The sequence below is a fragment of the Zea mays genome, chromosome 6, assembly GCF_902167145.1.
Source record: "Zea mays cultivar B73 chromosome 6, Zm-B73-REFERENCE-NAM-5.0, whole genome shotgun sequence".
NCBI classification, from domain to species: Eukaryota; Viridiplantae; Streptophyta; class Magnoliopsida; order Poales; family Poaceae; genus Zea; species Zea mays.
Window position 1 is genome coordinate 144,170,118 of NC_050101.1, and position 22,693 is coordinate 144,192,810.

At 50.2% G+C, this 22,693-nt stretch overlaps 1 protein-coding gene across 3 annotated transcripts; it reads left to right on the forward strand.

Annotated features, from left to right (window-relative positions):
* The first annotated feature begins 14,298 nt into the window (after positions 1–14,298).
* LOC100285951 (uncharacterized) lies at positions 14,299–21,956 on the forward strand. 3 transcript variants are annotated; one of them, NM_001413921.1, is made up of 9 exons: positions 14,299–14,572; positions 14,689–15,034; positions 17,836–17,998; positions 18,116–19,360; positions 19,608–20,103; positions 20,222–20,561; positions 21,040–21,138; positions 21,233–21,353; positions 21,463–21,956. In NM_001413921.1, the coding sequence occupies exons 4-9, from the start codon at positions 19,204–19,206 to the stop codon at positions 21,678–21,680; spliced, it is 1,431 nt and encodes a 476-aa protein (NP_001400850.1). In that variant the 5' UTR covers positions 14,299–14,572; positions 14,689–15,034; positions 17,836–17,998; positions 18,116–19,203; the 3' UTR covers positions 21,681–21,956. The 3 variants fall into 3 exon arrangements, with proteins under 3 accessions (NP_001400850.1, NP_001400851.1, NP_001152312.1); NM_001413922.1 differs by having other exon boundaries at positions 17,836–19,360; NM_001158840.2 differs by lacking the exons at positions 14,299–14,572; positions 14,689–15,034; positions 17,836–17,998 and having other exon boundaries at positions 19,059–19,360.
* Positions 21,957–22,693: the final 737 nt, after the last annotated feature.

The window sequence follows — 22,693 nt, forward strand, 5'->3', positions numbered from 1 at the left end:
GAATGACTTGAAAACATCTTAAGGGTAGAAGCGACATAGCTGTCGGATGTTCCAAGCGTTGTTGTAGACTTCGCCTTGACTGTTGGCCAGCTTGTATGTTCCGGGCTTCAAAATCTTGGCGATGATGAACGGCCCTTCCCAGGGAGGCGTGAGCTTGTGGCGCCCTTGGGTGTCTTGTCGTAGCCGAAGCACCAAGTCCCCCACCTGGAGGTCTCGGGACCGAACCCTCGGGCGTGGTACCGTCGAAGGGACTGCTGATACCTTGCCGAGTGTAGTAAGGCCATGTCCCGAGCCTCCTCCAGCTGGTCCAGTGAGTCTTCTCGGTTGGTCCGGTCGCTTCAGTCATCGTATGCCTTCGTCCTTGGGGATCCGTATTCTAAGTCTGTGGGCAAGATAGCCTCGGCCCCATAGACTAGAAAGAACGGCGTGAAGCCCGTGGCTCGGCTTGGCGTCGTTCTCAGACTCCAGACCGCCGAGGGGAGTTCCTTCATTCATCGCCTGCCGAATTTGTTGAGGTCGTTGTAGATCCGTGGCTTGAGTCCTTGCAGAATCATGTCGTTGGCACGCTCTACCTGCCCATTCGTCATGGGGTGAGCTACGACGGCCCAGTCCACCCGGATGCGGTGGTCCTCGCAGAAGTCCAGGAACTTTCTGCCAGTGAACTGGGTGCCGTTGTCAGTGATGATGGAGTTCGGGACCCCGAAGCGATGGATGATGTTGGTGAAGAACGCCACCGCCTGTTCGGACCTGATGCTGTTTAGGGGTTTGACCTCGATCCATTTGGAGAATTTGTCGATGGCAACCAACAGGTGTGTAGCCCCGGGTGCCTTCTGCAAGGGACCGACGAGGTCCAGACCCCACACAGCAAACGACCAGGTGATGGGTATTGTTCGTAGAGCCTGAGCGGGCAGGTGGGTCTGCTTTGCGTAGAATTGACACCCTTGGCAGGTGCGTACAATCCTAGTGGCGTCGGCCACCGCGGTTGGCTAGTAGAAACCCTGTCGGAAGGCGTTTCCAACGAGGGCCCGAGGTGCTGCGTGATGACCGCAAGCCCCCGAGTGTATTTCTTGCAATAGTTCCTGACCTTCGGCGATGGATATGCATCGCTGGAGGATGCCTGAGGGGCTGCGGTGGTAGAGCTCCTCTCCGTCACCCAGCAAGACGAACGACTTGGCACGCCGCACCAGTCGCCGAGCTTCGGTTCTATCGAGGGGTAGCTCTCCTCGGTGGAGATATTGCAGGTACGAGGCCTGCCAGTTTCGATTAGGTGTGACCCCATTCCGCTCTTCCTCGACGTGCAGTGCCTCACCCTCGGGGGCCGAGGGTGCCTTGGGCTGAGCCGAGGGCGCCTCGGGCTGAGCCGAGGGCGCCTCGGGCTGAGCCGAGACCTTCTCGGGCTCGGGCGTGTCGTCGGTCTTGACTGAGGGTTGATGTAGGTCTCGGGAGAAGACGTCCGGAGGAACCATTGTCCCCCCGAGGCTATCTTAGCCAGCTCGTCCACAGTCTCGTTGTATCGTCGGGCGATGTGGTTGAGCTTGAGCCCATAGAACTTGTCCTCCAGGCTCCGAACCTCATCGTAGTAGGCTTCCATCTTCAGGTCGCGACAGTGGGAGTTCTTCATGACTTGGTCGATGGCAAGCTGCGAGTCGCCACGAGCGTCGAGGCGCCGGACCCCTAGCTCGATGGCGATGCGCAACCCATTAACCAGAGCCTCGTACTCGGCCACGTTGTTGGACGCCGGGAAATGGAGGCGCAACACGTAGCGGAGGTGCTTCTCGAGGGGTGAGATGAAGAGCAGGCCCGCGCCCGCTCCTGTTTTCATCAACGACCCGTCGAAAAACATGGTCCAGAGTTTCGGTTGGATCGGAGCTGCTGGAAGCTGGGTGTCGACCCATTCAGCCACAAAGTCTGTCAGGACTTGGGACTTGATGGCCTTCTGAGGGGCGAACGAGATTGTCTCGCCCATGATCTCCATTGCCCACTTTGCAATTCTACCTGAGGCCTCTCGGCACTGGATGATCTCCCCCAAGGGGAAGGATGACACCACAGTCACCGGATGAGACTCAAAGTAGTGTCGCAACTTTCGCCGCGTCAGAATTACCACGTACAGTAGCTTCTGGATTTTGGTCTCAGACAGTACTTCACTGATGAAGTAGACCGGCCTCTGGACGGGCAATGCGTGCCCCTCTTCTCGTCTCTCGACCACGATCACGGCGTTGACCACCTGAGTGGTAGCGGCGACGTAGATCAAGAGGGCTTCTCTGGCAGCGGGGGGCACCAAGATGGGCGCGCTTGTGAGGAGTGCCTTTATGTTCTCGAGGGCTTCCTCGGCCTCGGGGGTCCAAGTGAAGCGCTCGGTCTTCCTTAAGAGGCGGTACAGAGGTATGCCTCTTTCACCGAGGCACGAGATGAAGCGGCTCAGAGCCGCAAGGCATCCCATGACCCTCTGTACTCCTTTCAAGTCCTTGATGGGGCCCATGTTGGTGATGGCCGCGATTTTCTCCGGGTTGGCCTCTATGCCCCGCTCGGAGATGATGAACCCCAGGAGCATGCCTCGGGGGACTCCGAAGACACACTTCTCGGGATTGAGTTTTATGCCTTTCGCCTTGAGACACTTGAATGTTGTTTCGAGGTCGGAGAGGAGGTCGGAGGCTTTCCTCGTCTTGACTACGATGTCATCGACGTAAGCCTCGACCGTTCGACCAATGTGCTCTCCGAACACGTGGTTCATGCACCTTTGGTACGTCGCACCTGCATTCCTCAAACTGAATGGCATAGTAACGTAGCAGTACATGCCAAAGGGTGTGATGAAAGAAGTCGCGAGCTGGTCGGACTCTTTCATCCTGATTTGGTGATACCCTGAGTAGGCATCGAGGAAAGACAAGGTTTCGCATCCGGCAGAGGAATCCACGATTTGATCGATGCGAGGCAGAGGGTAGGGAACTTTTGGACATGCTTTGTTTAGACCGGTATAGTCTACACACATCCACCATTTCTCGCCTTTCTTTCTCACAAGCACAGGGTTGGCTAGCCATTCGGGATGGAATACCTCTTTGATGAACCCTGCAGCCATCAGCTTGTGGATCTCCTCGCCTATGGCTCTGCGCTTTTCTTCGTCGAATCGGCGCAGAGGCTGCTTCACGGGTCAGGCTCCAGCTCGGATATCCAGCGAGTGCTCGACGACATCCCTCGATATGCCAGGCATGTCCGAGGGACTCCACGCAAAAACCTCGGCGTTCGCGCGGAGAAAGTCAACGAGCACTGCTTCCTATTTGGGGTCGAGCTCGGAGCCGATCCGGACTTGCTTGGAGGTGTCGTTGCTGGGGTCGAGAGGGACGGACTTAACCGCCTCTGCTGGCTCAAAGTTGCCGGTGTGGCGCTTCGCATCTGGCGCCTCCTTGGAAAGGCTCTGCAGGTCGGCGATGAGGGCCTCGGATTCGGCGAGGGCCTCGGCGTACTCCACGCACTCCACGTCTCATTCATACGCATGTCGGTACGTGGAGCCGACGGTGATGACCCCGTTGGGGCCCGACATCTTGAGCTTGAGGTAGGTGTAGTTGGGGACGACCATGAACTTGGCGTAGCATGGTCTCCCCAGCACTGCATGGTAGGTTCCTCGTAACCCGACCACCTCGAATGTGAGGGTTTCCTTTCGGAAGTTGGAGGGAGTCCCGAAGCAGATGGGCAGATAGAGTTGCCCAAGGGGTTGGACGCGCTTCCCGGGGATGATCCCGTGAAAGGGCGCCGCGTCGGCCCAGATCGAGGACAGATCGATCTGCAGGAGCTCGAGGGTCTCGACGTAGATGATGTTGAGGCTGCTGCCTCTGTCCATGAGGACCTTGGTAAGCCTGACGTTGCCGATGACGGGATCGACAACGAGCGGGTACTTTCCCGGGCTTGGCACGCAGTCGGGGTGGTCGCCTTGGTCGAAGGTGATGGGCTTGTTGGACCAGTCTAGGTAGACTGGCGCCGCCACCCTCACCGAGCAGACCTCCCGGCGTTCTTGCTTGTGGTGCCGAGCCGAGGTGTTCGCCACTTGCCCACCGTAGATCATGAAGCAATCGTGGACCTCGAGGAACTCCACTGCCTTGTGACCTTCCCTCTTGTCGTTGTCGAGGGCTCTGCCTCCTTCCGCCGGTGGCCCAGCCTTGTGGAAGTAGCGCCGAAGCATGACACACTTCTCAAGGGTGTGCTTGACGGGACCCTGATGATAGGGGCACGACTCCTTGAGCATCTTGTTGAACAGGTTGGCGTCTCCAGGAGGCTTCCGAGGGTTCCTGTGCTTGGCGGCGGCGACAAGGTCTGCGTCGGCGGCGTCGCGTTTTGCTTGCGACTTCTTCTTGCCCTGCTTCTTGGTGTCGCGCTGAGCGGACGCCTCGGGGACCTCTTCCGGCTGGCGCCCCTGAGGCTGCTTGTCCTTCCGAAAGATGGCCTCGACCGCCTCCTGACCAGAGGCGAACTTGGTGGCGATGTCCATCAGCTCGCTCGCCCTGGTGGGGGTCTTGCGACCCAGCTTGCTCACCAGGTCGCGGCAAGTGGTGCCGGTGAGGAACACGCCGATGACATCTGAGTCGGTGATGTTGGGCAGCTCGGTGCGCTGCTTCGAAAATCGCCGGATGTAGTCCCGGAGGGATTCTCCCGGCTGCTGGCGGTAGCTTCGGAGATCCCAAGAGTTCCCAGGGCGCACATATGTGCCCTGGAAGTTGACGGCGAAAGCTTTGACCAGGTCGTCCCAGTTGGAGATCTGCGCAGGAGGCAGATGCTCCAGCCAAGCTAGGGCGGCGTCGGAGAGGAACAGAGGGAGGTTGCGGATGATGAGGTTGTCATCGTCCATTCCACCCAGCTGGCAGGCCAGCCGGTAGTCTGCGAGCCACAGTTCCGGCCTTGTCTCCCCCGAGTACTTGGTAGTGGTAGTCGGGGTTCGGAACCGGGTCGGGAACGGCGCTCGTCGTATGGCCCGGCTGAAAGCTTGCGGACCGGGTGGTTCGGGCGAGGGGCTCCGATCCTCCCTGCTGTCGTAGCGTCCCCCACGCCTGGGGTGGTAGCCTCGGCGCACCTTCTCGTCGAGGTGGGCTCGACGGTCGCGGTGGTGGTGCTCGTTGCCGAGGCGTCCCGGGGCCGCAGGCGCTGTGTCCCGCGTGCACCCGGTGTGGACTGAGGCTTCCCGCATGAATCGGGAAGTCGCGGCGCGACGCTTCGGGGGGTACCCTTGCCTTCGGGAGGCAGAGCTTTCGGCCCGTCGGACCGCGACGTCCTCCAGGAGATTCTTGAGCTCTCCCTGGATATGCCGCCCCTCGGTGGTGGATGGTTCCGGCATCGCTCGGAGTAGTATTGCTGCTGCTGCCAGGTTCTGGCCGACCCCACTGGAAGCCGGGGGCAGCCTTGCCCTGGCATCGTCGGCAATGCGGCGCTGGACGTCCTGGGCTAGATGACGCGCTTCTCCAGCCGGTGCTCGGCCTGCCCACTCCTGCCCGATATTTTGCCGAAGCTGCACAAGTTGTCCTGCTTCCTCATTGAGCCTGGCCTGTACCTCGCGGATTTGCTCGAGCTGTGCGTCCTGACCCCCCGCAGGGACTGGGACCACAGCTAGCTCCCGAAGGATGTCAACGCGAGGCACAGGCCTAGGGGGATCGCTGTCCTCCGGCATACCAAGGTGGTTGCTTTCGTTGAGACCCCCTAGATCGACGTGGAAACATTCGTGACTTAGGCCACAGTCCTCGTCGCCGAGGCTGTGGCTGCTATCGGAACAATCGGAGAGGCAGTAGTCACATGCGGTCATGAAGTCACGCATGGCACTGGGGTTATCGAGCCCTGAGAAATCCCAACTAGAGTCGGGCTCGTCATCTTCCTCGGAACCCGGGGGCCCGTAGGTCGAGACGACCGTCAGTCGGTCCCAGGTTGACCGCATATGATACCCCGGAAGGTTCGGATATGCCTTTATGAAAGCATCCACCGAAGCGGGGTCGCTTGGTGTGTCGAGGCTGAATCTAAAAGGCACAGGACGGGAAACGGATGGTACCTCTTGATCGACGGATGGTGACGAAGTCGCGTCGGGGACGGACTGCACCGTCATCTCGGGTACGAGACTAACGCCCAACAAGTCCTTCGCGAGCATGCTGGCGTCGTCCGTCTGCTTGGGGTTAGCGTGTTGCGGGGAAACGACGCTCGTCTTCGTCTCAGATGCGAGGTTAACGCCCGACATGTCCCCCGTTGGGGCGCCGGCACCGTCGACTCGCTCGACATCCGACGAGGTGCCGCCTCCTGCTTGGCCATGCCTGCCCCGCCTCCTCCTCCGTCGGCGGGGAAGGTGACGGGAAAGACTTGGATGTTGCTCTTCCGTCACGCGGGGAAGACGTCGTCGATTCCGCCGCCGGCGGGCGGGCTGACGCCCGCCATTGTCGTTGTCGCGCGGCGGAGGAAGGAGTATCATGTCGTAGCTGCCGTCGAGGGACATGAACTCAAGACTCCTGAAACGGAGCACCGTCCCGGGTTGGAGAGGTTGTTGGAGACTACCCATCTGGAGCTTGACGGGAAGCTGTTCGTCAACACGCAGCAGGCCCCTACCTGGCGGGCCAACTGTCGGCGTTTCGACCCCGGGGGGTCCCTGGACCGACGAGTAAATTGTCGCTGCGTGTCCCAGCCCAGAACACAAGGGGGAAAACAGTAGAGGGGGAACCACGACCTCGTGTTGTCCTGCGCCCAGGGCGGATGCGCTTGCAGTAGGGGGTTACAAGCGTTCGCGAGGGAGAGAGAGAGAGAGCCTTGTGCGTCGGCCTGTTCTCCCGCGCAGCCACCTTCTCATACGAGAGCCCTAGACCTTCCTTTTATAGATATAAGGAGAGGGCCCAGGTGTACAATGGGGGGTGTAGCAATGTGCTAACGTGTCTAGCAAAGGGGAGCCAGAGCCCTATGTACATGCCGTTGTGGCTGTCGGAGAGGTTTTGGCGCCCTGTTCATGTGATGTCGTGGTCGTCGGAGGAGCGCTTAAGTCCTGTGGAAGTACAGCTGTCGGGGCTGTCGGATCCTTGCTGACGTCTCCTTGCTTCCGTAAGGGGCTGAGAGCCGTCGTCGTTATGGAGTACGCGGGGTGCCATCATTACTTGTTTACCGGGGCGAGCCAGATGGGACGCCGGTCTTGTTCCCCGTAGCCTGAGCTAGCTAGGGGTAGGGTAATGATGGCCCCCCTGTAACATGGTCGGTCCGAGCCCGAGGTCGGGTGAGGCGGAGGCTCCTCCGAGGTCGAGGCTGAGTCCGGGCCCGGGGGTCGGGCGAGGTGGAGACCGTCGTCCAAGGTTGAGTCCGAGCCCCGGGGGTCGGGCGAGGCGGAGACCGTCGTCCGAGGTCGAGGATGAGTCCGAGCCCCGGGGGTCGGGCGAGGCGGAGACCGTCGTCCGAGGTCGAGGCTGAGTCCGAGCTCAGGGGTCGGGCGAGGCGGAGACCGTCGTCTGAGGTCGAGGCTGAGTCCGAGCTCAGGGGTCGGGCGAGGCGGACACCGTCGTCCGAGGTCGAGGTTGAGTCCGAGCCCTGGGGTCGGGCGAGGCGGAGTTCGTCTTCCGAGGTCGAGGTTGAGTCCGAGCCCTGGGGTCGGGCGAGGCGGAGTCCGTCTTCCGAGGTCGAGGTTGAGTCTGAGCCCTGGGGTCGGGCGAGGCAGAGTCCGTCTTTCGAGGTCGAGGTTGAGTCCGAGCCCTGGGGTCGGGCGAGGCGGAGCTTCCTATGGCGCCTGAGGCCGGTCTTGGCGGCTGTCAGCCTCACCCTAACGGGTGGCACAACAGTCAGAGCAGCACAGGCGGCGTTGTTTTCCTGTCAGTTCGGCCAGTGGAGGGGCGAAGTGACTGCGGTCACTTCGGCCTTGTCGACTGAGGAGCGTGCATCAGGATAACGTGTCAGGCGATCCTTGCATTGAATGCTCTTGCGATACAGTCGGTTGGCGTAGCCATCCGGCCAAGGTTGCTTCTCCGCGAAGCCTGCCCGAGCTGGGCCTCGAGCGAGTCGAAGGTGCGTCCGTTGCTTGAGGAGACCCTCGGGCGAGGCGTGAATCTGCCTTGGTCTACTGTTCCTGCCCGAGGCTGGGCTCGAGCGAGACGAGATCGTGTCCCTTGAGTGGACGGAGCCTTGACCGGAATCGCGCCCATCTGGCCTTTGCAGCTTTGTGCTGATGGGGGTTACCAGATGAGATTAGGAGTCTTGGGGGTACCCCTAATTATGGTCCCCGACACTTTGAGACTAACAATTGCGTTGAGTTTACTTAAGGAAGCCTCAAAGGTGAATTGAAAGGGATATGTGAACTTGGACCATGCAAAGACTTCCACTGCACTCCGGTATTAACTCCAAGTTCATATCTATGCTCTTATTGCATTTTTGCTCTTAATTGACAATTTTGGTGAGGCAATGGGGTTAAAGGGCCAATAATGATCTCGTTTTGGTGCTTAATGCCATAGGGAGAGAAATTAAAGGCCAAAGCAAATGGATCAGCTACCACTTGAGAAATTTGAAAATAGTAGAGTTAGCACTTTTGATTTGTCAAAATACTCTTATGTGCAAAATTTGGTCTCTTGTGGGAAGAATGTTTGATTATGGGAAAAAGGGGGAGTTTTTTTTATCTTGATCATTTTCACTCTTGGATTATCTCTCTTAATGCCCAAACAAGTGAGTGTGACTTAGAGATAGGAAAATGAATTTGATTTGCAAAAACAAACCAAGTGGTGGCAAAGAACGATCCAAATATGTCAAATTTGAATCAAAAACATTTTTTGTTCTCAAGTATGTTGATGTTGCACTTCTATTGGTTGCGTTTTGATGTGTTGGCATAAATCACCAAAAAGGGGGAGATTGAAAGGGAAATGTGCCCTTGGACCATTTCTAGTATATTTTGGTGATTAAGTGTCCAACACATATTGAGTGAGTTATTACATGCCAAATAGAGAATGAAGTGCAAATCAACAAGAAGGTATGTTTCTAGACTTAGTACATTTGTTTTTGTACTAATGAAGTTATCTAAGTGCTAGAAACATGAAAAGAAAGGATTGGAAAAGAGGGTCTGTGTGCAGCCAAGACTCAGCTCGGCTTGGCACACCGGACTGTCCGGTGGTGCACCGGACAGTGTCCGGTGCATCAGGCCAGCTCCGACGAACTGGCCACTCTCGGGAAAACTTCGACGGCGTACGGTTATAATTCACCGGACTGTCCGGTGGTGCACCGGACTGTCCGGTGAGCCAACGACCGCCAGCGCAACGGTCGACCGCCAAATCTGCGGGCGACGCGTGGCCCGCTCCAACGGTCGGAAGGGGCACCGTACTGTCCGGTGTGCACCGGATAGTGTCCGGTGCGCCAATCGACGCTAGAGTTGCAACGGTCGGCTGCGCCAAATTAGAAGGAGATCCGCACCGGACATGCTACAGTGCCTGTCCGGTGGTGCACCGGACTGTCCGGTGCGCCACCCGACAGAAGGCAATATTTGCCTTCCAAGATTGCCTCCAACGGCTCCAAGCTGCCTTGGGGCTATAAAAGGGACCCCTAGGCGCATGGAGGAGTAATCCAAGCATTCCTTAATCATTCCTAAGCACCAAGACTCCATTCTCGCGCATTCGATTCTTTGAGATAGTGACTTGAGCTCCATTTGAGTAGAGAACTCTTCGAGTTGTGTTGTGAGCTCAAGTTGTGGCTTGTGTGCGTGATTGTGCTCTTGTTTTGAGTCTTGTGTGTGTTGCTCTTCCCTCCCTTACTTCCGTGCTTCTTTGTGATCATAAATTGTAAGGGCGAGAGGCTCCAAGTTGTGGAGATTCCTCGCGAACGGGAGAAAGTATAAGAAAGGAAAACACCGTGGTATTCAAGTTGATCATTGGATCACTTGAAAGGGGTTGAGTGCAACCCTCGTCCATTGGGATGCCACAACGTGGAGTAGGCAAGTGTTATACTTGGCCGAACCACGGGATAAATCACCGTGTCTTTTGTGTTGTCTTTCTTTGTGACCATTGTGTTTCACAAGAGCTCGGTCCTTAGTCACTTGGTACTATTGCACTAACACTTAACCAAGTTTCTGTGGCTACAAGTATTTGATTTTTACAGGATCACCTATTCACCCCCCCTCTAGGTGCTCTCACATAGTTAGCACTTAATCCAAGTGACTAAGTGTAGGAAACATACCTTTTCTCCTTGCTTTCTCTAGGGTTTGCAATTTGGCTCATTTCAAGTCCAAAATGCATTTTTCTTGCAGAAATGAGTTAGTAGCCAAAACAAAGTGCTAGCAGCATAGAATAGGGTATGTGCAACTTATTCAAACACTTAAACCTCTTGTTTATGTTGATTTGACGAAAGTTGCGCTTTTGACCCTCCAGTTTAGCTCATTTGACTTGATCTCTTCAACTTGCCTTCTATGGACCTGCGCTCATACTCATATGAAGACAGTTCAAGATGGTGTGTTGAGTACGTAATCACCAAAATTGGTAGAAATTGCCCTATGTAACATTCCCTTTCACGTACCTAGCATTCTCATGAATTAATTATAACTTGAGTAGGATTATGAAAGACAAGTGATCTTAGGATGAGCTTGACGACTTCGTGGTTGTGGCCGTTCCACTTGGCGCTCTTGAGGTTCAAAACTTGGTTGACCATCATCTTGAGCCGGTTCTATATAGCTTGTGGGCCTCTCCTTTATTGAGGATGAACCGTCCTAGTTCTCCCTCGACCATCTCCCTTTGGTGAGCTTGGTGACATGGTCACCTTCATGCACTGTCTTGAGGACATCCCATGTTTCCTTGGTGCATTTCAATCCTTGCCCTTTGTTGTACTCTTCTCAACTAAAAGATGATAGGAGTATCATGGTCTCTTGCGAGTTGGAGTGCCGACTTTAGGTGGCCTTGTCTGAATCATAATCCTCATCTCCCACCTGTGGCACCTGCGCTCCAAATTCAACAATGTCCCAAATGCTTTTGTGGAATGAGGTTAGATGATGCCTCATTTTATCACTCCACATAGAATAATCTTCACCATCAAATTGAGGTGGTTTCCCTAATGGAACAAAAATCAATTGAGAGCATTTAGGAATGAGAGGATAGCGGAAAGGAATTTGGTTACTCTTTTTGTGCCCTTTGGTGCTTGGAGGAGGTCGATTCGGTGTCCGATGCCGAAGGTGATGATTCAGTCTTGTAGATGACCCCTTTCTTCATCTTTTTTCTTCTTGGCATCCTTCTCCTAGTGCGAAATGGTGGAGCCGACAGATTCATCATTCCGCTCCTTGTGCTTGTCACCGTAAGACTTGATTCTCCCGATGGCACCTTGTCCGAAGGCTCGAGCTTTCCTCCCGATGACACCTTCTCGTTCTTGGCATGTTCACCCGACATCTAATGAAGTGTTGGGCTCTGATAATAATTGAAAGTCGCCTAGAGGGGGTGAATAGACGAAACCAGAAATTTATAATCTTGAACACAAAACTTCACCTAGGGTTAGCGTTAGAACAAGTATAGATGAAATTGGAGTGCGGAAGAGTAGTTCTTCTAGCTAAGAGTTTCTCAATCAATTGCATATAACTTTGGAAGCCAACTCAAATCGATCGCAAGCAAGAGAACTAGAGAGATGGGATAGGGAACAAGCAAATCACAAAGATTGTGATCGACACAAAGACACATGCGATTTGTTTCCAGAGGTTAAACTTCGAAGAGTTTACGTTCCTGTTGAGTAGTCCATAAAGGACAGGTCTCTTTCAACCCTTTCCCTCTCTCACACGGTCATAAAGACCGGATGAGTTTTCTCACTATCTCAGGGACACCAAGTCCTGCAAGGATCTCCACACGAAGAACAGAGTCTATTGCTTCAATTTTACAGTCAAGAGAATGAGGAAGGGAGTGCGAATGAAAACTCGAATCGAGAACACAAGAACTCGCTACTCTCAATTGCGCAAGCTGCTAAGTATCTCAAACACAAATCGATCAAATGCGACACGGGATTAGCTTTGAATGCTTGAAGAGGTTGCACTTAATATGTAGTAGGTTGGAATGAGTATTGTGTCTTCAATGTGCTGGTTGGGGGGTATTTCTAACCCCCTAACAACCAAAAGAGACATTAGAGTAAATGGGCAAAAAGTTGTCTACGAAGCAGTGCACCGGACCCTAAACAGTGCCAGTCTGGTGCGCTACCGAGTCGTGAACAGTGTCATTGCAGGTGGCCGTTCTCCTCTTGACAGTCGACCGTTTGGGATGTCAGACGGTTCGGTGCCTCAACTTCAATAGTGTATGTTTTACATGCTCTCTATGAACTCAGTCCGAATAGCCACCAGACCCGCCCAGTGCGCCGACGACGAAATGACCAAGTCTAACCCCTGTTCTCGAACGGTTCGGTGTGCCACCGGACCGGTCTGGTGCCTCTAGCAACAGTGCAATTTTTCTTACTTTGTCCAAATCTTTTTGACTGGCTTTGAGGGTGTTCCTATGACTTAGAAAAACATATCTAGTGACAATCCAACTAGTCTAAGTCATGGTTCTTGGACTTTTTGTTCTCTCTAACTCAGAGTCCTATTTTTGCTCAAACTCAGAGTCCTGTTTTTGCTCAAACTAGCTAACCATCTTCTTTAGATGTGTAAACTAGGTTCCTAGGGATATTTAGAACTTATCCAAAGCATGGAACTACATATAGTTCATATTTTCTAGGTTTTATCCTTTTTGGTTGGTTTTGCATGTTTTTGACTTAGAACTGAATTGAATGGACTTATGCACATGTGAATCAAATACTAGGCAAACTAGTTAGTCCATAAGGTTGTAATGGTCATCAAGCACCAAAATCACTTAGAGAAAATGGTTAAGCCCATTTCCATTCTAGTCATTAGCTTATCAATGCATTAAGAAAACACACGATCTCATTAACCTCAGAAAAAGACAAGTATATGTGAACTCTCTACTATTATAAAGCACCCGTTTTCCTGGTTTCCATGGTTCATCCATCATAAGCATCGAACAACTATGCCATTCTGAAATCCTAGATCACACGACTAAGCTCTATCAAAAACACCCTATACATGTATAGTCTTAGCCTGTCAAGATTCGATATGCGGTAGCCCCTCCTCCCGGCTCCAGCCACAACCCATGGCGATGACGGTGCCGCAGATGGCAGTGACACCTACTGCCCACCATTTGCATGGCGCGAACGCGGCATCCCTGGCCCCCGCTGCACCTCGATTGTCTTGCCACCACTCGCTTCATGGTCACCACATGAGATCCCCTAGACCTACTCCACCTTGTGGCAAGGGAGCATGGCTCATCGTCGTAGATGAAGACGACAAGCGAGACCCACGCCTCTAGGCTATGACCTCCATCGATGTATAAAGCCGCCAACACCCACCTCCTCCTCAGATCCCTCTCCCCTACTCAGATCCCTCGCCACCGTCGTCTCCACTAGAGATGGCAATGGAGCTTCGATCCCCGATTCCCCGCGGGGATTCCTCCAATAGGGAATAAGGACGGGGAAGTTTTTCCCCCACGAGGATGTAAACGGGGAAAATTTTCTCGGGTAAATGTTTCCTCGTCTTCATCCCCGTTCCCCGTGGGGACCCGTTAAACCTGTACGTGATGATGTTTTCGTGTAATAGTTAACGATAAAATAAATGGTTACCATGTTAAGTGATCAATCATTTGACAAATGTGTTTACACATGATGATTTATTACATCTAACAATAAGTATAAGTAAAAATGTTTTGCATTAATAACAAATGGTGTATGTTCTAATTATAATTTAAACGGTCCGTCGGGATTTATCCCCGTGAGGAACGAGGATATGGTAGAAATGTCCCCTATAAGGGCTAATTTGGGAGCCACAAAATCGAAGAGAATTGGAGGGACTAAAATCCCCTCATTATTCAGTTTAAAATAAGGAGAGGATTTTAGCCCTTCAATCCCCTCCGGCATTTGGACTCCCAAACTAGCCCTAAGGACTAGTTTGGGAGTTCAGAAATCGGAGGAGCTTTTAGCCCCTTCTTATTCAAACCCCTTCTTATTTAAAATTGAATAAGAAGGGGATTCTAGCCCCTCCAATCCGCTCCGGTTTTGTGACTCCCAAACTAGCCTTAGGTCTTGTTCGTTTTTATCGGATTGCACCTGAAATCGTTGCAGCTAATCAAAGTTTATATAAATTAGAGAAGCACTTCGGTTAGGAATCGTTTCGACCCACCAATCCAGCACAAATGAACAAGGCCTTAAACGTTTATAAAGATTTTCACGAGAAAATTTTTATGTCGACGGCTATGGGAGCTATTCACAGAATGGGAATTTCCGGTTGCCATCCGTAACCTCCACCCACCTCGCGCTCTCGCTGTTCTGCAACACGTGGGTCAGTCGAAGCGGGCTCATCTGCACTGCTGGGTTGTCTAGGACACGACCCTACATCGCGGCTCGCGGGCGTCAGGGCGCAGATCAGCCATGCCTTCCATCGAGCAGTTCCAGCATTGGATGGCAACCAACGTGTGTGCTCTTGTCTTCGTTTATCCGTGCGTGGGTTCTTTCGTCTGGCTGGGGACTCCTGCACGCCGGCTCTCGTACGACCGCCGTTCTCCCGGACTTCGTCGGCTCCCACTTTTGGAACTTCTAGGTGATTCCATCCCTCCTTGCACTCGCTATGCGTGAGCTTGATGGCGCCTATGCGATTTACTTTCTTTGACGACTCTCAGTGGGGCGTGCCTGATCCTCTTATGGCTCCTCTTCCAGTCTATTGTCGCCTTCTAGCAGAGATTGGTGGAAGACGACGATGTCTCGCTAAAGGAGAGGAGTGGAGGAGGCGGGAGCAGCAAGAATGGCGTGCTCCACCAATCTCTGCTTCTCAGTGTCGATTCCTCCTCTCCCAGCCTCTTGTTCTTCTGACTCCTCCCCCTTCCGCACAATGGAGCGTGTGTCCTGCACTCTGTCCAGGTATGTTTCTTGTTGCCCTACCTCCATAGGCATTGGTGAAGCGGTTACGGTGATGGGGATGGGCAAGATCGTGCGGTGGTGCGCTGGGAAGTAGCACTTCCTCGCCAAGAGGAACACCAGGCGCAAGAAGAGGCTCTCCAATATGGTATTCTTCTATCCATCCACTATAGTGTCACTGAAATTTTGTTCAGTTGCTTAATTTGTCTCAGAGGTCATTTGTATAGCTATAAAATTCTCCGTTGGTCCGTCTCCGTGACATGTTGATGTGGAATGTTGATTTCAATAGCGCAATGTGCTCTCGTCTTTTTATTGCTTGATATTTTTATTGTGATAATGTTCATGGAAATTGGAAATGCAAAATGCAAGGCGAGAGTTTGCTTCGCGGATATGTTCTGCGGTGCTTCATTTGTTACTTTCTAGGCATCTCGGTGTACTCATGGACTATTCCTCAAATGTGTGTGGGCTAATATAGATGGCATGAAAAGCTTTTGGCTACAATTTCTTCTTTTATTTTCACTAGCTAGGTAGGAATATATGTTTGAAAATTAGCAACTTGTAGTGTTTGTTAGGTACTAAAGTAACTGGATTCCACTACTCAACACAGAAATGCATCTCATCCCATTCATCAAATCTTAGCCATGCTAAGCAACCTGACTCCCTGCTATCTAACTACCATATCATGTTTGCTATCACTATTTTTTAAAGCAAGAACCAGTGCATCAGTTGAAGTATACATAACAAATCAAATTTTAGGCGATCACATAGTATGAAATATCATGAGCAAGGATTATCATAGATAATCTTTCATGTAAAATGAAAACACTATAAAATTTACCCAAGGGTAAAAGTAGAATAAGTACTCATACAAACTCTAGCATAGATTATTCAATTCTTTTGTTTTTGTAATTAGCATGTCAAATAGCCATTTAAATTGGACAAATAAGACAAGATAAAGGATCAAGAAAGCAAAGTGCTATATCAGAATTAATGGTTGATGTTTTCACAAGTCGTGTTGACCAGCGCTACTTTTGTATTTGATATTGTGTAGAAAAAAGACATTGGTGTTAGCAATCTTCATGATGTATGACATTCAACAAAAAGGAAGAGGGCTACAAGGACTGTTAAGTAGAGTTAGTACCTGCCAAGTTATTAACACTTAGATCCAGCTCGTTTAGGACCAGAGAATCACCCTTCTGAAGCCCACTAAGCACAAATCTAACAAACACATTGTTTCCGGGTCACAAAACTTTAAGATCATAAACATAATTGAACCCTAGGAGGTCACCAAATAAGAGTGAACTTGCCTGCTTGGGAGCCTAGGAGATCATAAACTAATATGATGTTCATAATATGGTGTCTCTGGTCCTTTTTCCTTAAGAGCTTATGCTGACCCCCTCGAAAAATGGGAGCCTGGACTTGCCTGCTTGGGACATTTTCGCATGTGAGCTGAATGATTTTTTTGTTTAAAAATTTAGTTGCTTATCTTTTTTTGTGTGGAAGGGGAACCATGCAATGTGAACCCTGATGATGCAAATACGCCCTTATAACAGGATAACTGTCCACATGGTAACTAATTGATTATTATTGCAGGGTTTTGAGCATGTATGACATAAGGGTTTGAACCTTTGTTAATTCTATATTCACATCTAGGGCTGGAAAAAAAGCTCGAGGCTCGCGAGCCGGCTCGGTGAGGCTCGCGAGCCTAAACGAGCCCGAGCCGAGCCTAATTCCACGGCTCGCTACACTAACGAGCCGAGCCGAGCCGGCTCGGTGAGGCTCACGAGCCGGCTCGAGGCTCGGTCCAAACTACTACAACTATCACTTGTCAGTTGTTAGTTTGTTTATTAGTGTACAGTCATCTAGATCCAGTGACCAGTGTGTTGTTTTGGTCACAACTCACAAGGAACTAGAGTGCAGGGACATAATTTTTTATTATATGGAACATATTGTGCTTCAAATTTGAACTAACGACTGTAATTACTGTTGTTGAGTACTTGAGTGTCCAGGCTCGTGAGCCGAGCCGGCTCGCGAGCCTATATCGAGCCGAGCCTCGTTACCGAGCCGAGCCTGGCTCGGCTCGCTATTCCACCGAGCCTGGCTCGGCTCGGCTCGTTTCCAGCCCTATTCACATCCACCTAACCAATAGAACACACATATTTTGTGTTTTATTAAACCAAAATAAAGTCTATACATATGATATATAAAAACTGTTGCATTGCTCATGTATTGTACTAGTGTGCATTTAATTAACAGGTTCGTACAATCAGAGTAGCTTAAGAGCAATCTAGATATCTCGCACTCATTACATAGAATCACATACAGAAAATCAGGATCGCCAAACACTTAGATTCGCTAGTCAACAGATTCTCCTCACAACCAACTTTTCTAGGAATTCAGCTTCTCAGGGAAAAAAAACTGTCCTAAACAGGCCCGTGAGCTCTCAGCGTAAATCTGAAGATTGTCGGTTGTATCTGGTGGAAGTAATGCACTAAGCACAGTTTTTTGTGATTAAATGAGCTCTAGACTCATGTACTATCTCCGTTCTCGAATAGTTATCATCCGCTAGTTTATTTTAAAACTAAACTGCAATAAATAAAGAAGAATGGATGGAGTATTTTGTAAACCTTAAGATGACTGCATGCGCCGCCCCACTCAAGATAGAAGAGCAGAAGCTTTCTGGAGACATTGACATGCGGAGACTGTCTTAAAGTTAAATTTATCAATTCTAAATAAAAGATCTTCTTGAGACATTGACATGCCGAGACTACCTTAAAGATAAATTTATCAATTCTAAACAAAAGGTTCTTGTTGTATCAAAAGCTGGATGTGTAGCAAAATAGTTCCATAGTAGATTCACTAGTATATCTAGATTCAATTTTTTATTCGTGGAGTTATTTCAGATATCCCCTCAATCTTATGGTCTGATACTCTGATTGTGTTGTGCAGTCAAAAGAATCATAGACACCATAGATCTCTGGCGATTGTTGCGGTTGGCGACACAAAATTGGAACTTAATGTGTTCCAAATAGCGACAATGCCTCACTCGAAACAGGTGTGGCAATTGCAGCTTCATTTGCTTCCAAGCAAAGAGGACCAATGTTTCAGTAAGGTTGTTTCACTCACTATTTTAAACTCTATAATATAATTTACAATTTAAAATAATGTTTTATATGACTATATATATGCTCAGTCGATTACAGTCTAATAACGGGACTTCTAATAACAGGACTTTTGATTGTCTTTGTCTACAATGGTTTATCAATTTCACCCTTCCTACACATGAAACTCGCACTAGGTACAACAGCTATGACAGAGAACAAAAAGGTAGTCTTTTGTTGACTAAGGCCTTGTTCGTTTCTGCCGGATTGGTAGGTCGGAACGATTCCTGACCGGATTGTTTCTCTAATTTATATAAACTTTGATTAGCTGGAACGATTCCAGTTATAATCCGACGGAAACGAACAAAGGACTAAGACGTCTCCAACCGTCTCCTCTCCCCTCACCGTATTTGCTATTGTGGTCTCCAACCGTCTCCTCTCTCCTCACCATGTTTGCCATTGCATTGCATGTACAACGTCACAATATACTCTTTCAACAACTCACCCCGCTCTATGAATGAGGGAGTTTTAAGGGCATGTTTGGTTCGTATCTAACTGTATTACACTTTGCATAAGGTTAGTCGTTCGAATTGAAGAACTAACCTTCGATAAAAAAAAAGTTAGGCAAAGTGTAGCAAATTAAGCAGTGAACCAAACATGTCCTTAATCTCCCTGCTTCCATTATCTTAATTTAATTACCTGATAATAATGTGTTGTCTTGTTCTTGATTCATAGCGGTTGAAAATAAGTGACCAACAATATTCGTTCCAAATTTTTAACTACCCGTATCCGTTCATGTATCCTGGAGAAATATATTACGTTAGGATACAGAATAACTTTGTATCTAGTTCCTGTTTTCATCCCTAAGCAGACAGCACTGTCGCAAGCCATAATCTGCAATAACAACATATAATTGTGCCATCCAAAAAACGTAATTATTGTTTGTTCGAGATAATGCGCTAATAACGTGTGGCTAGTTCTAGCAACTGGATGTGGGTGCCTGCAGTGTGGGCCCGAGCAAATCCATCTCTTGCGCTCGCAGACAACGGCCTTCCCGCCGCCGGTACAATCAGATGCAGATGCTAATGATACAGTCCGTCCAGACCCCACCCGCCGCCGCCCACCTCCGCGCTGCTGCGCCCGCCAGCACGCCACCGCTCCTCGCGCGTAGGCTGGCCGGTTCTCGTCCAGCTCCCGCCTCCGCCGGAACAATCAGATGCAGCCGATGCTAACGCTACAGTCCGTCCAGCCCCCACCCGCCGCTGCCCACCTCCGCGCCGCTGCGTCCGCCAAGACGCCACTGCTCCTCCCGCGCAGAGCGGCCGGTCCTCCTCCAGCTTCCGCCTCCGCCTCCGCCTCGGCTGAGTTCCCAGGTATCATTCTCTATTGCTTTGAGAAAGAATTTATTTATCTCTGGAATGCATACATAGACCCCTTTCGGTGTAGTCTTCTTGGATAGTTGGATCAATAATCTCTCACATTTCTACTATTCTACTTCCCTCCGTCTGACCAGGCAGCGAATTTGTCGCTGCCGGCCCCGAAAAGGCTGCACTTTCCCCACTCATCAGTCATCACGAGCCCCCAGCATGACACAGTACTGAACCCCGGGGGCAAATGCAGGATCCGTTCCAGACAGCGCTCAGATGGCGCCCCGACGGCGGCGGCGCCGGAGCGTGGCCGGCATCGACCAGGACGAACTCCTCGATCCCGAGGCCCTCGCGGACCCCGACAGCGGCTTCTACGAGATCAACGGCGTGAGGCTGCACCACAAGGTCTGCAGCCACGAGGATGAGGACTCGTCCAGCGACCAGTCCACCGGTAGTACCATTGCCTCAGACTCAGACGCTGTCCTGAAAAGCCAGATTGGCCTGCCCATACTGCTGCTGCACGGCTTCGGCGCGTCAGTCTTCTCCTGGAGCAGTGTGATGCGGCCTCTCGCCCGCATTGTCCGTGCCAAGGTTCTTGCGTTCGACCGGCCGGCGTTTGGGCTGACATCCCGGGCCAGTCGCTCTGCCGATGACGCCAAGCCTCTCAATCCTTACTCCATGGCGTTCTCGGTCTTGGCCACGTTGGCGTTCATCGACTACCTTGGCGCTGAGAAGGCCATACTTGTTGGGTAATACTAGTCCTCATCCCAAATCTGAATTGCTTGCTTCTCTCGCTAGCTCTGTCTATCTGCATTGCTTTCGTGTGATTATTATTATATGTACGTGTGTGATGACCATTGCCCCCAGGCACTCAGCTGGTTGCCTTGTAGCAGTGGATGCATACTTTGAGGCACCGGAACGGGTGGCTGCTCTCGTGCTAGTTGCGCCGGCTATATTTGCACCAAGGAAGGCGGTGAAAGAGGGCCAGTCAGGGGAAGAAGAAGGAGGGCAGCAAGCACAGAGGGTTCCCAACGATGAAAATTCGCCTCCAAATTTGTTCGCTAGGATTTCGGGAGGATTTCTTGAGCTATGGAAGCACGTTGCGGGGCTTGTTCTCAAGATGATCACAGCGATACGAGATGTGGTCCGATCTTTGTGTCTTAAAGCTGTCGTTGCTTTTCTTCGGTCATCGTTGGGTGTGGTGCTGGTAAGTCTTTTTAAAAAGATTTTGTGGAGCTAATTAGTAACGCCTAACCTGATTGCATATTTAACAAGCAATTTGTCTTAGAATCCCAAATTTAATTTGTTTGAGACTTCAGGAACTGGGTTTGTCCTTTTTAGACTTCAGCAACTATAGCAGTATATAGCATTTGCGCAGCCGCTATTGGTGTACTCTGAATCCAGCTATTGGTGTACTCTGAATCCAAGAAACTGATCAGATGCTCCCATCGCACTATTTACATTGGTTTATTTAATAAGCTGAAATCTGTTTGAGCGCTAACTACAATAATTACTTTCCTGGTGATACGTGAATCAGTTCTACTAGGAACTAATACAGTTTCGAAATCTTAAAATGTGCACAAAAGATGTTTACTCAACACAAGAGTTTTTATCTGATACATGTCCATGGGCGCATTCAAAATTTTATGTCACATTCTTTTAATGGTTGGACTTCGGTGACTTAGGTAAGATGGGTGATGGATAAATTTGGTATACTGGGCGTCCGGAATGCATGGTATGACCCGAGCAAAGTAACTGATCATGTCATACAAGGCTACACAAAGGTGAGATTTCCGCGCCTTAATTAGTAGAACTCTCCAACTGTCAAATTCTTAATTGTGTTGTACAACTGTGTGGAAACTCTGCTGGCCTTTCCAGCCTCTAAAATCCAAGGGTTGGGAGACAGCTCTGCTGGAACACACCGTATCCATGATCATAGATTCTGTGTCTGCATCAAGAGTACCAGTTTCAAAGAGGCTTTCTGAGATCTCATGCCCAGGTTTTTATTATTTTTCTCTTGAAAACCTACAGTTAAGAGAAACTAATTCTACCACTCCACAAAATTTCGTGGTAATGAATTTCTATGATAATTTGCCATGTCATTGCAGTGCTAGTGGTGACAGGTGACACCGATCGCATTGTTCCTGCTTGGAATGCCGAGCGTGTGGCACGCGCTATACCTGGAGCAACTTTTGAGGCGATCAAGAGTTGTGGTCACTTGCCCCACGAAGAAAGGCCTGAGGAATTCCTGTCCGTCGTTGAAAATTTTCTACGGACAACGTTTGCAAATCCAAATGAACAAGTATTTCAAGCAGCTGTATCATGAATTATGTGTTGAGTACGATCTATTTGCTTTATAATAAATCTTAAAGACCCACTCGTGTACAATGAGAGTGGAATTTGGAGTTTAAGCACATGAGAAGTAAAAGAAGTTGAAGAAAACTTATATAGTTTGTCTCCTGCTTTTTTTTAAACAAAGCAAGAGAGGGAGAAAACTAAAGCTACAAGTGCGCACGTTTTATGTTTTCTTTTGCGTGATAATTCGTGCGACTTGTGACTTACGATGTGATGATTCATGCTAATTTTATTTCTATCTTTTGTTATTTTCTAGAACCAAACTTCGCATGTGAGTGGTCATTCTAAACCTGATCCCGTGTATAAGCATAGAGAGGATGTTCCTCGAAAGAGATGAGAAATAACCAATCTACTATGAGTTAAGGTTTTATATGAGGGAGCCCTTAGTGATGTGCGGCCTCAGGCTCCTCCATCTTTAGCGTTGGCATAACAATGACGGCGGGAAAGAAGTGTTTCCAAAACCTCGTTCTAGTTCCATTGAAGACCTGCATGTGTTAGGCGAATCAGATTTTTTTAATGATCACACCACTATTCATCGTGTTAGGCGAATCAGATTTTTTTAATGATCACAGCACTATTCATCGACTTGATATGCACTGCTATTAGGAGCTAGATAGCTAGAGGAGGGTAAATATTCTATAAAAAATATTTAATAAATTTAAAATTATTACTAAAGCTAAGTTGATTAATATAAAGACGACACATAAGCTTATTCTTGCTCTAGCTCTTGTTAGCTATATGTAAACCCCCTAAATAATTATTACTACAACTTGATGCATTCTCCAAAAAAATCAAACTAAGCTTTTCTGTGTGCACCAGACATGTCCGATATACTCATCGAACACATCCGATGCCTATAGCTTAGGCGTGTGTATTTGGGAACGTTTATGTTAACCCTGTCTGATGCCATATCCTATGGCACACCGGATAAGTCCAGTGAGTACGTGACTGTGCACAGTTCTACACCCTCTCCGAGTGCTCTGT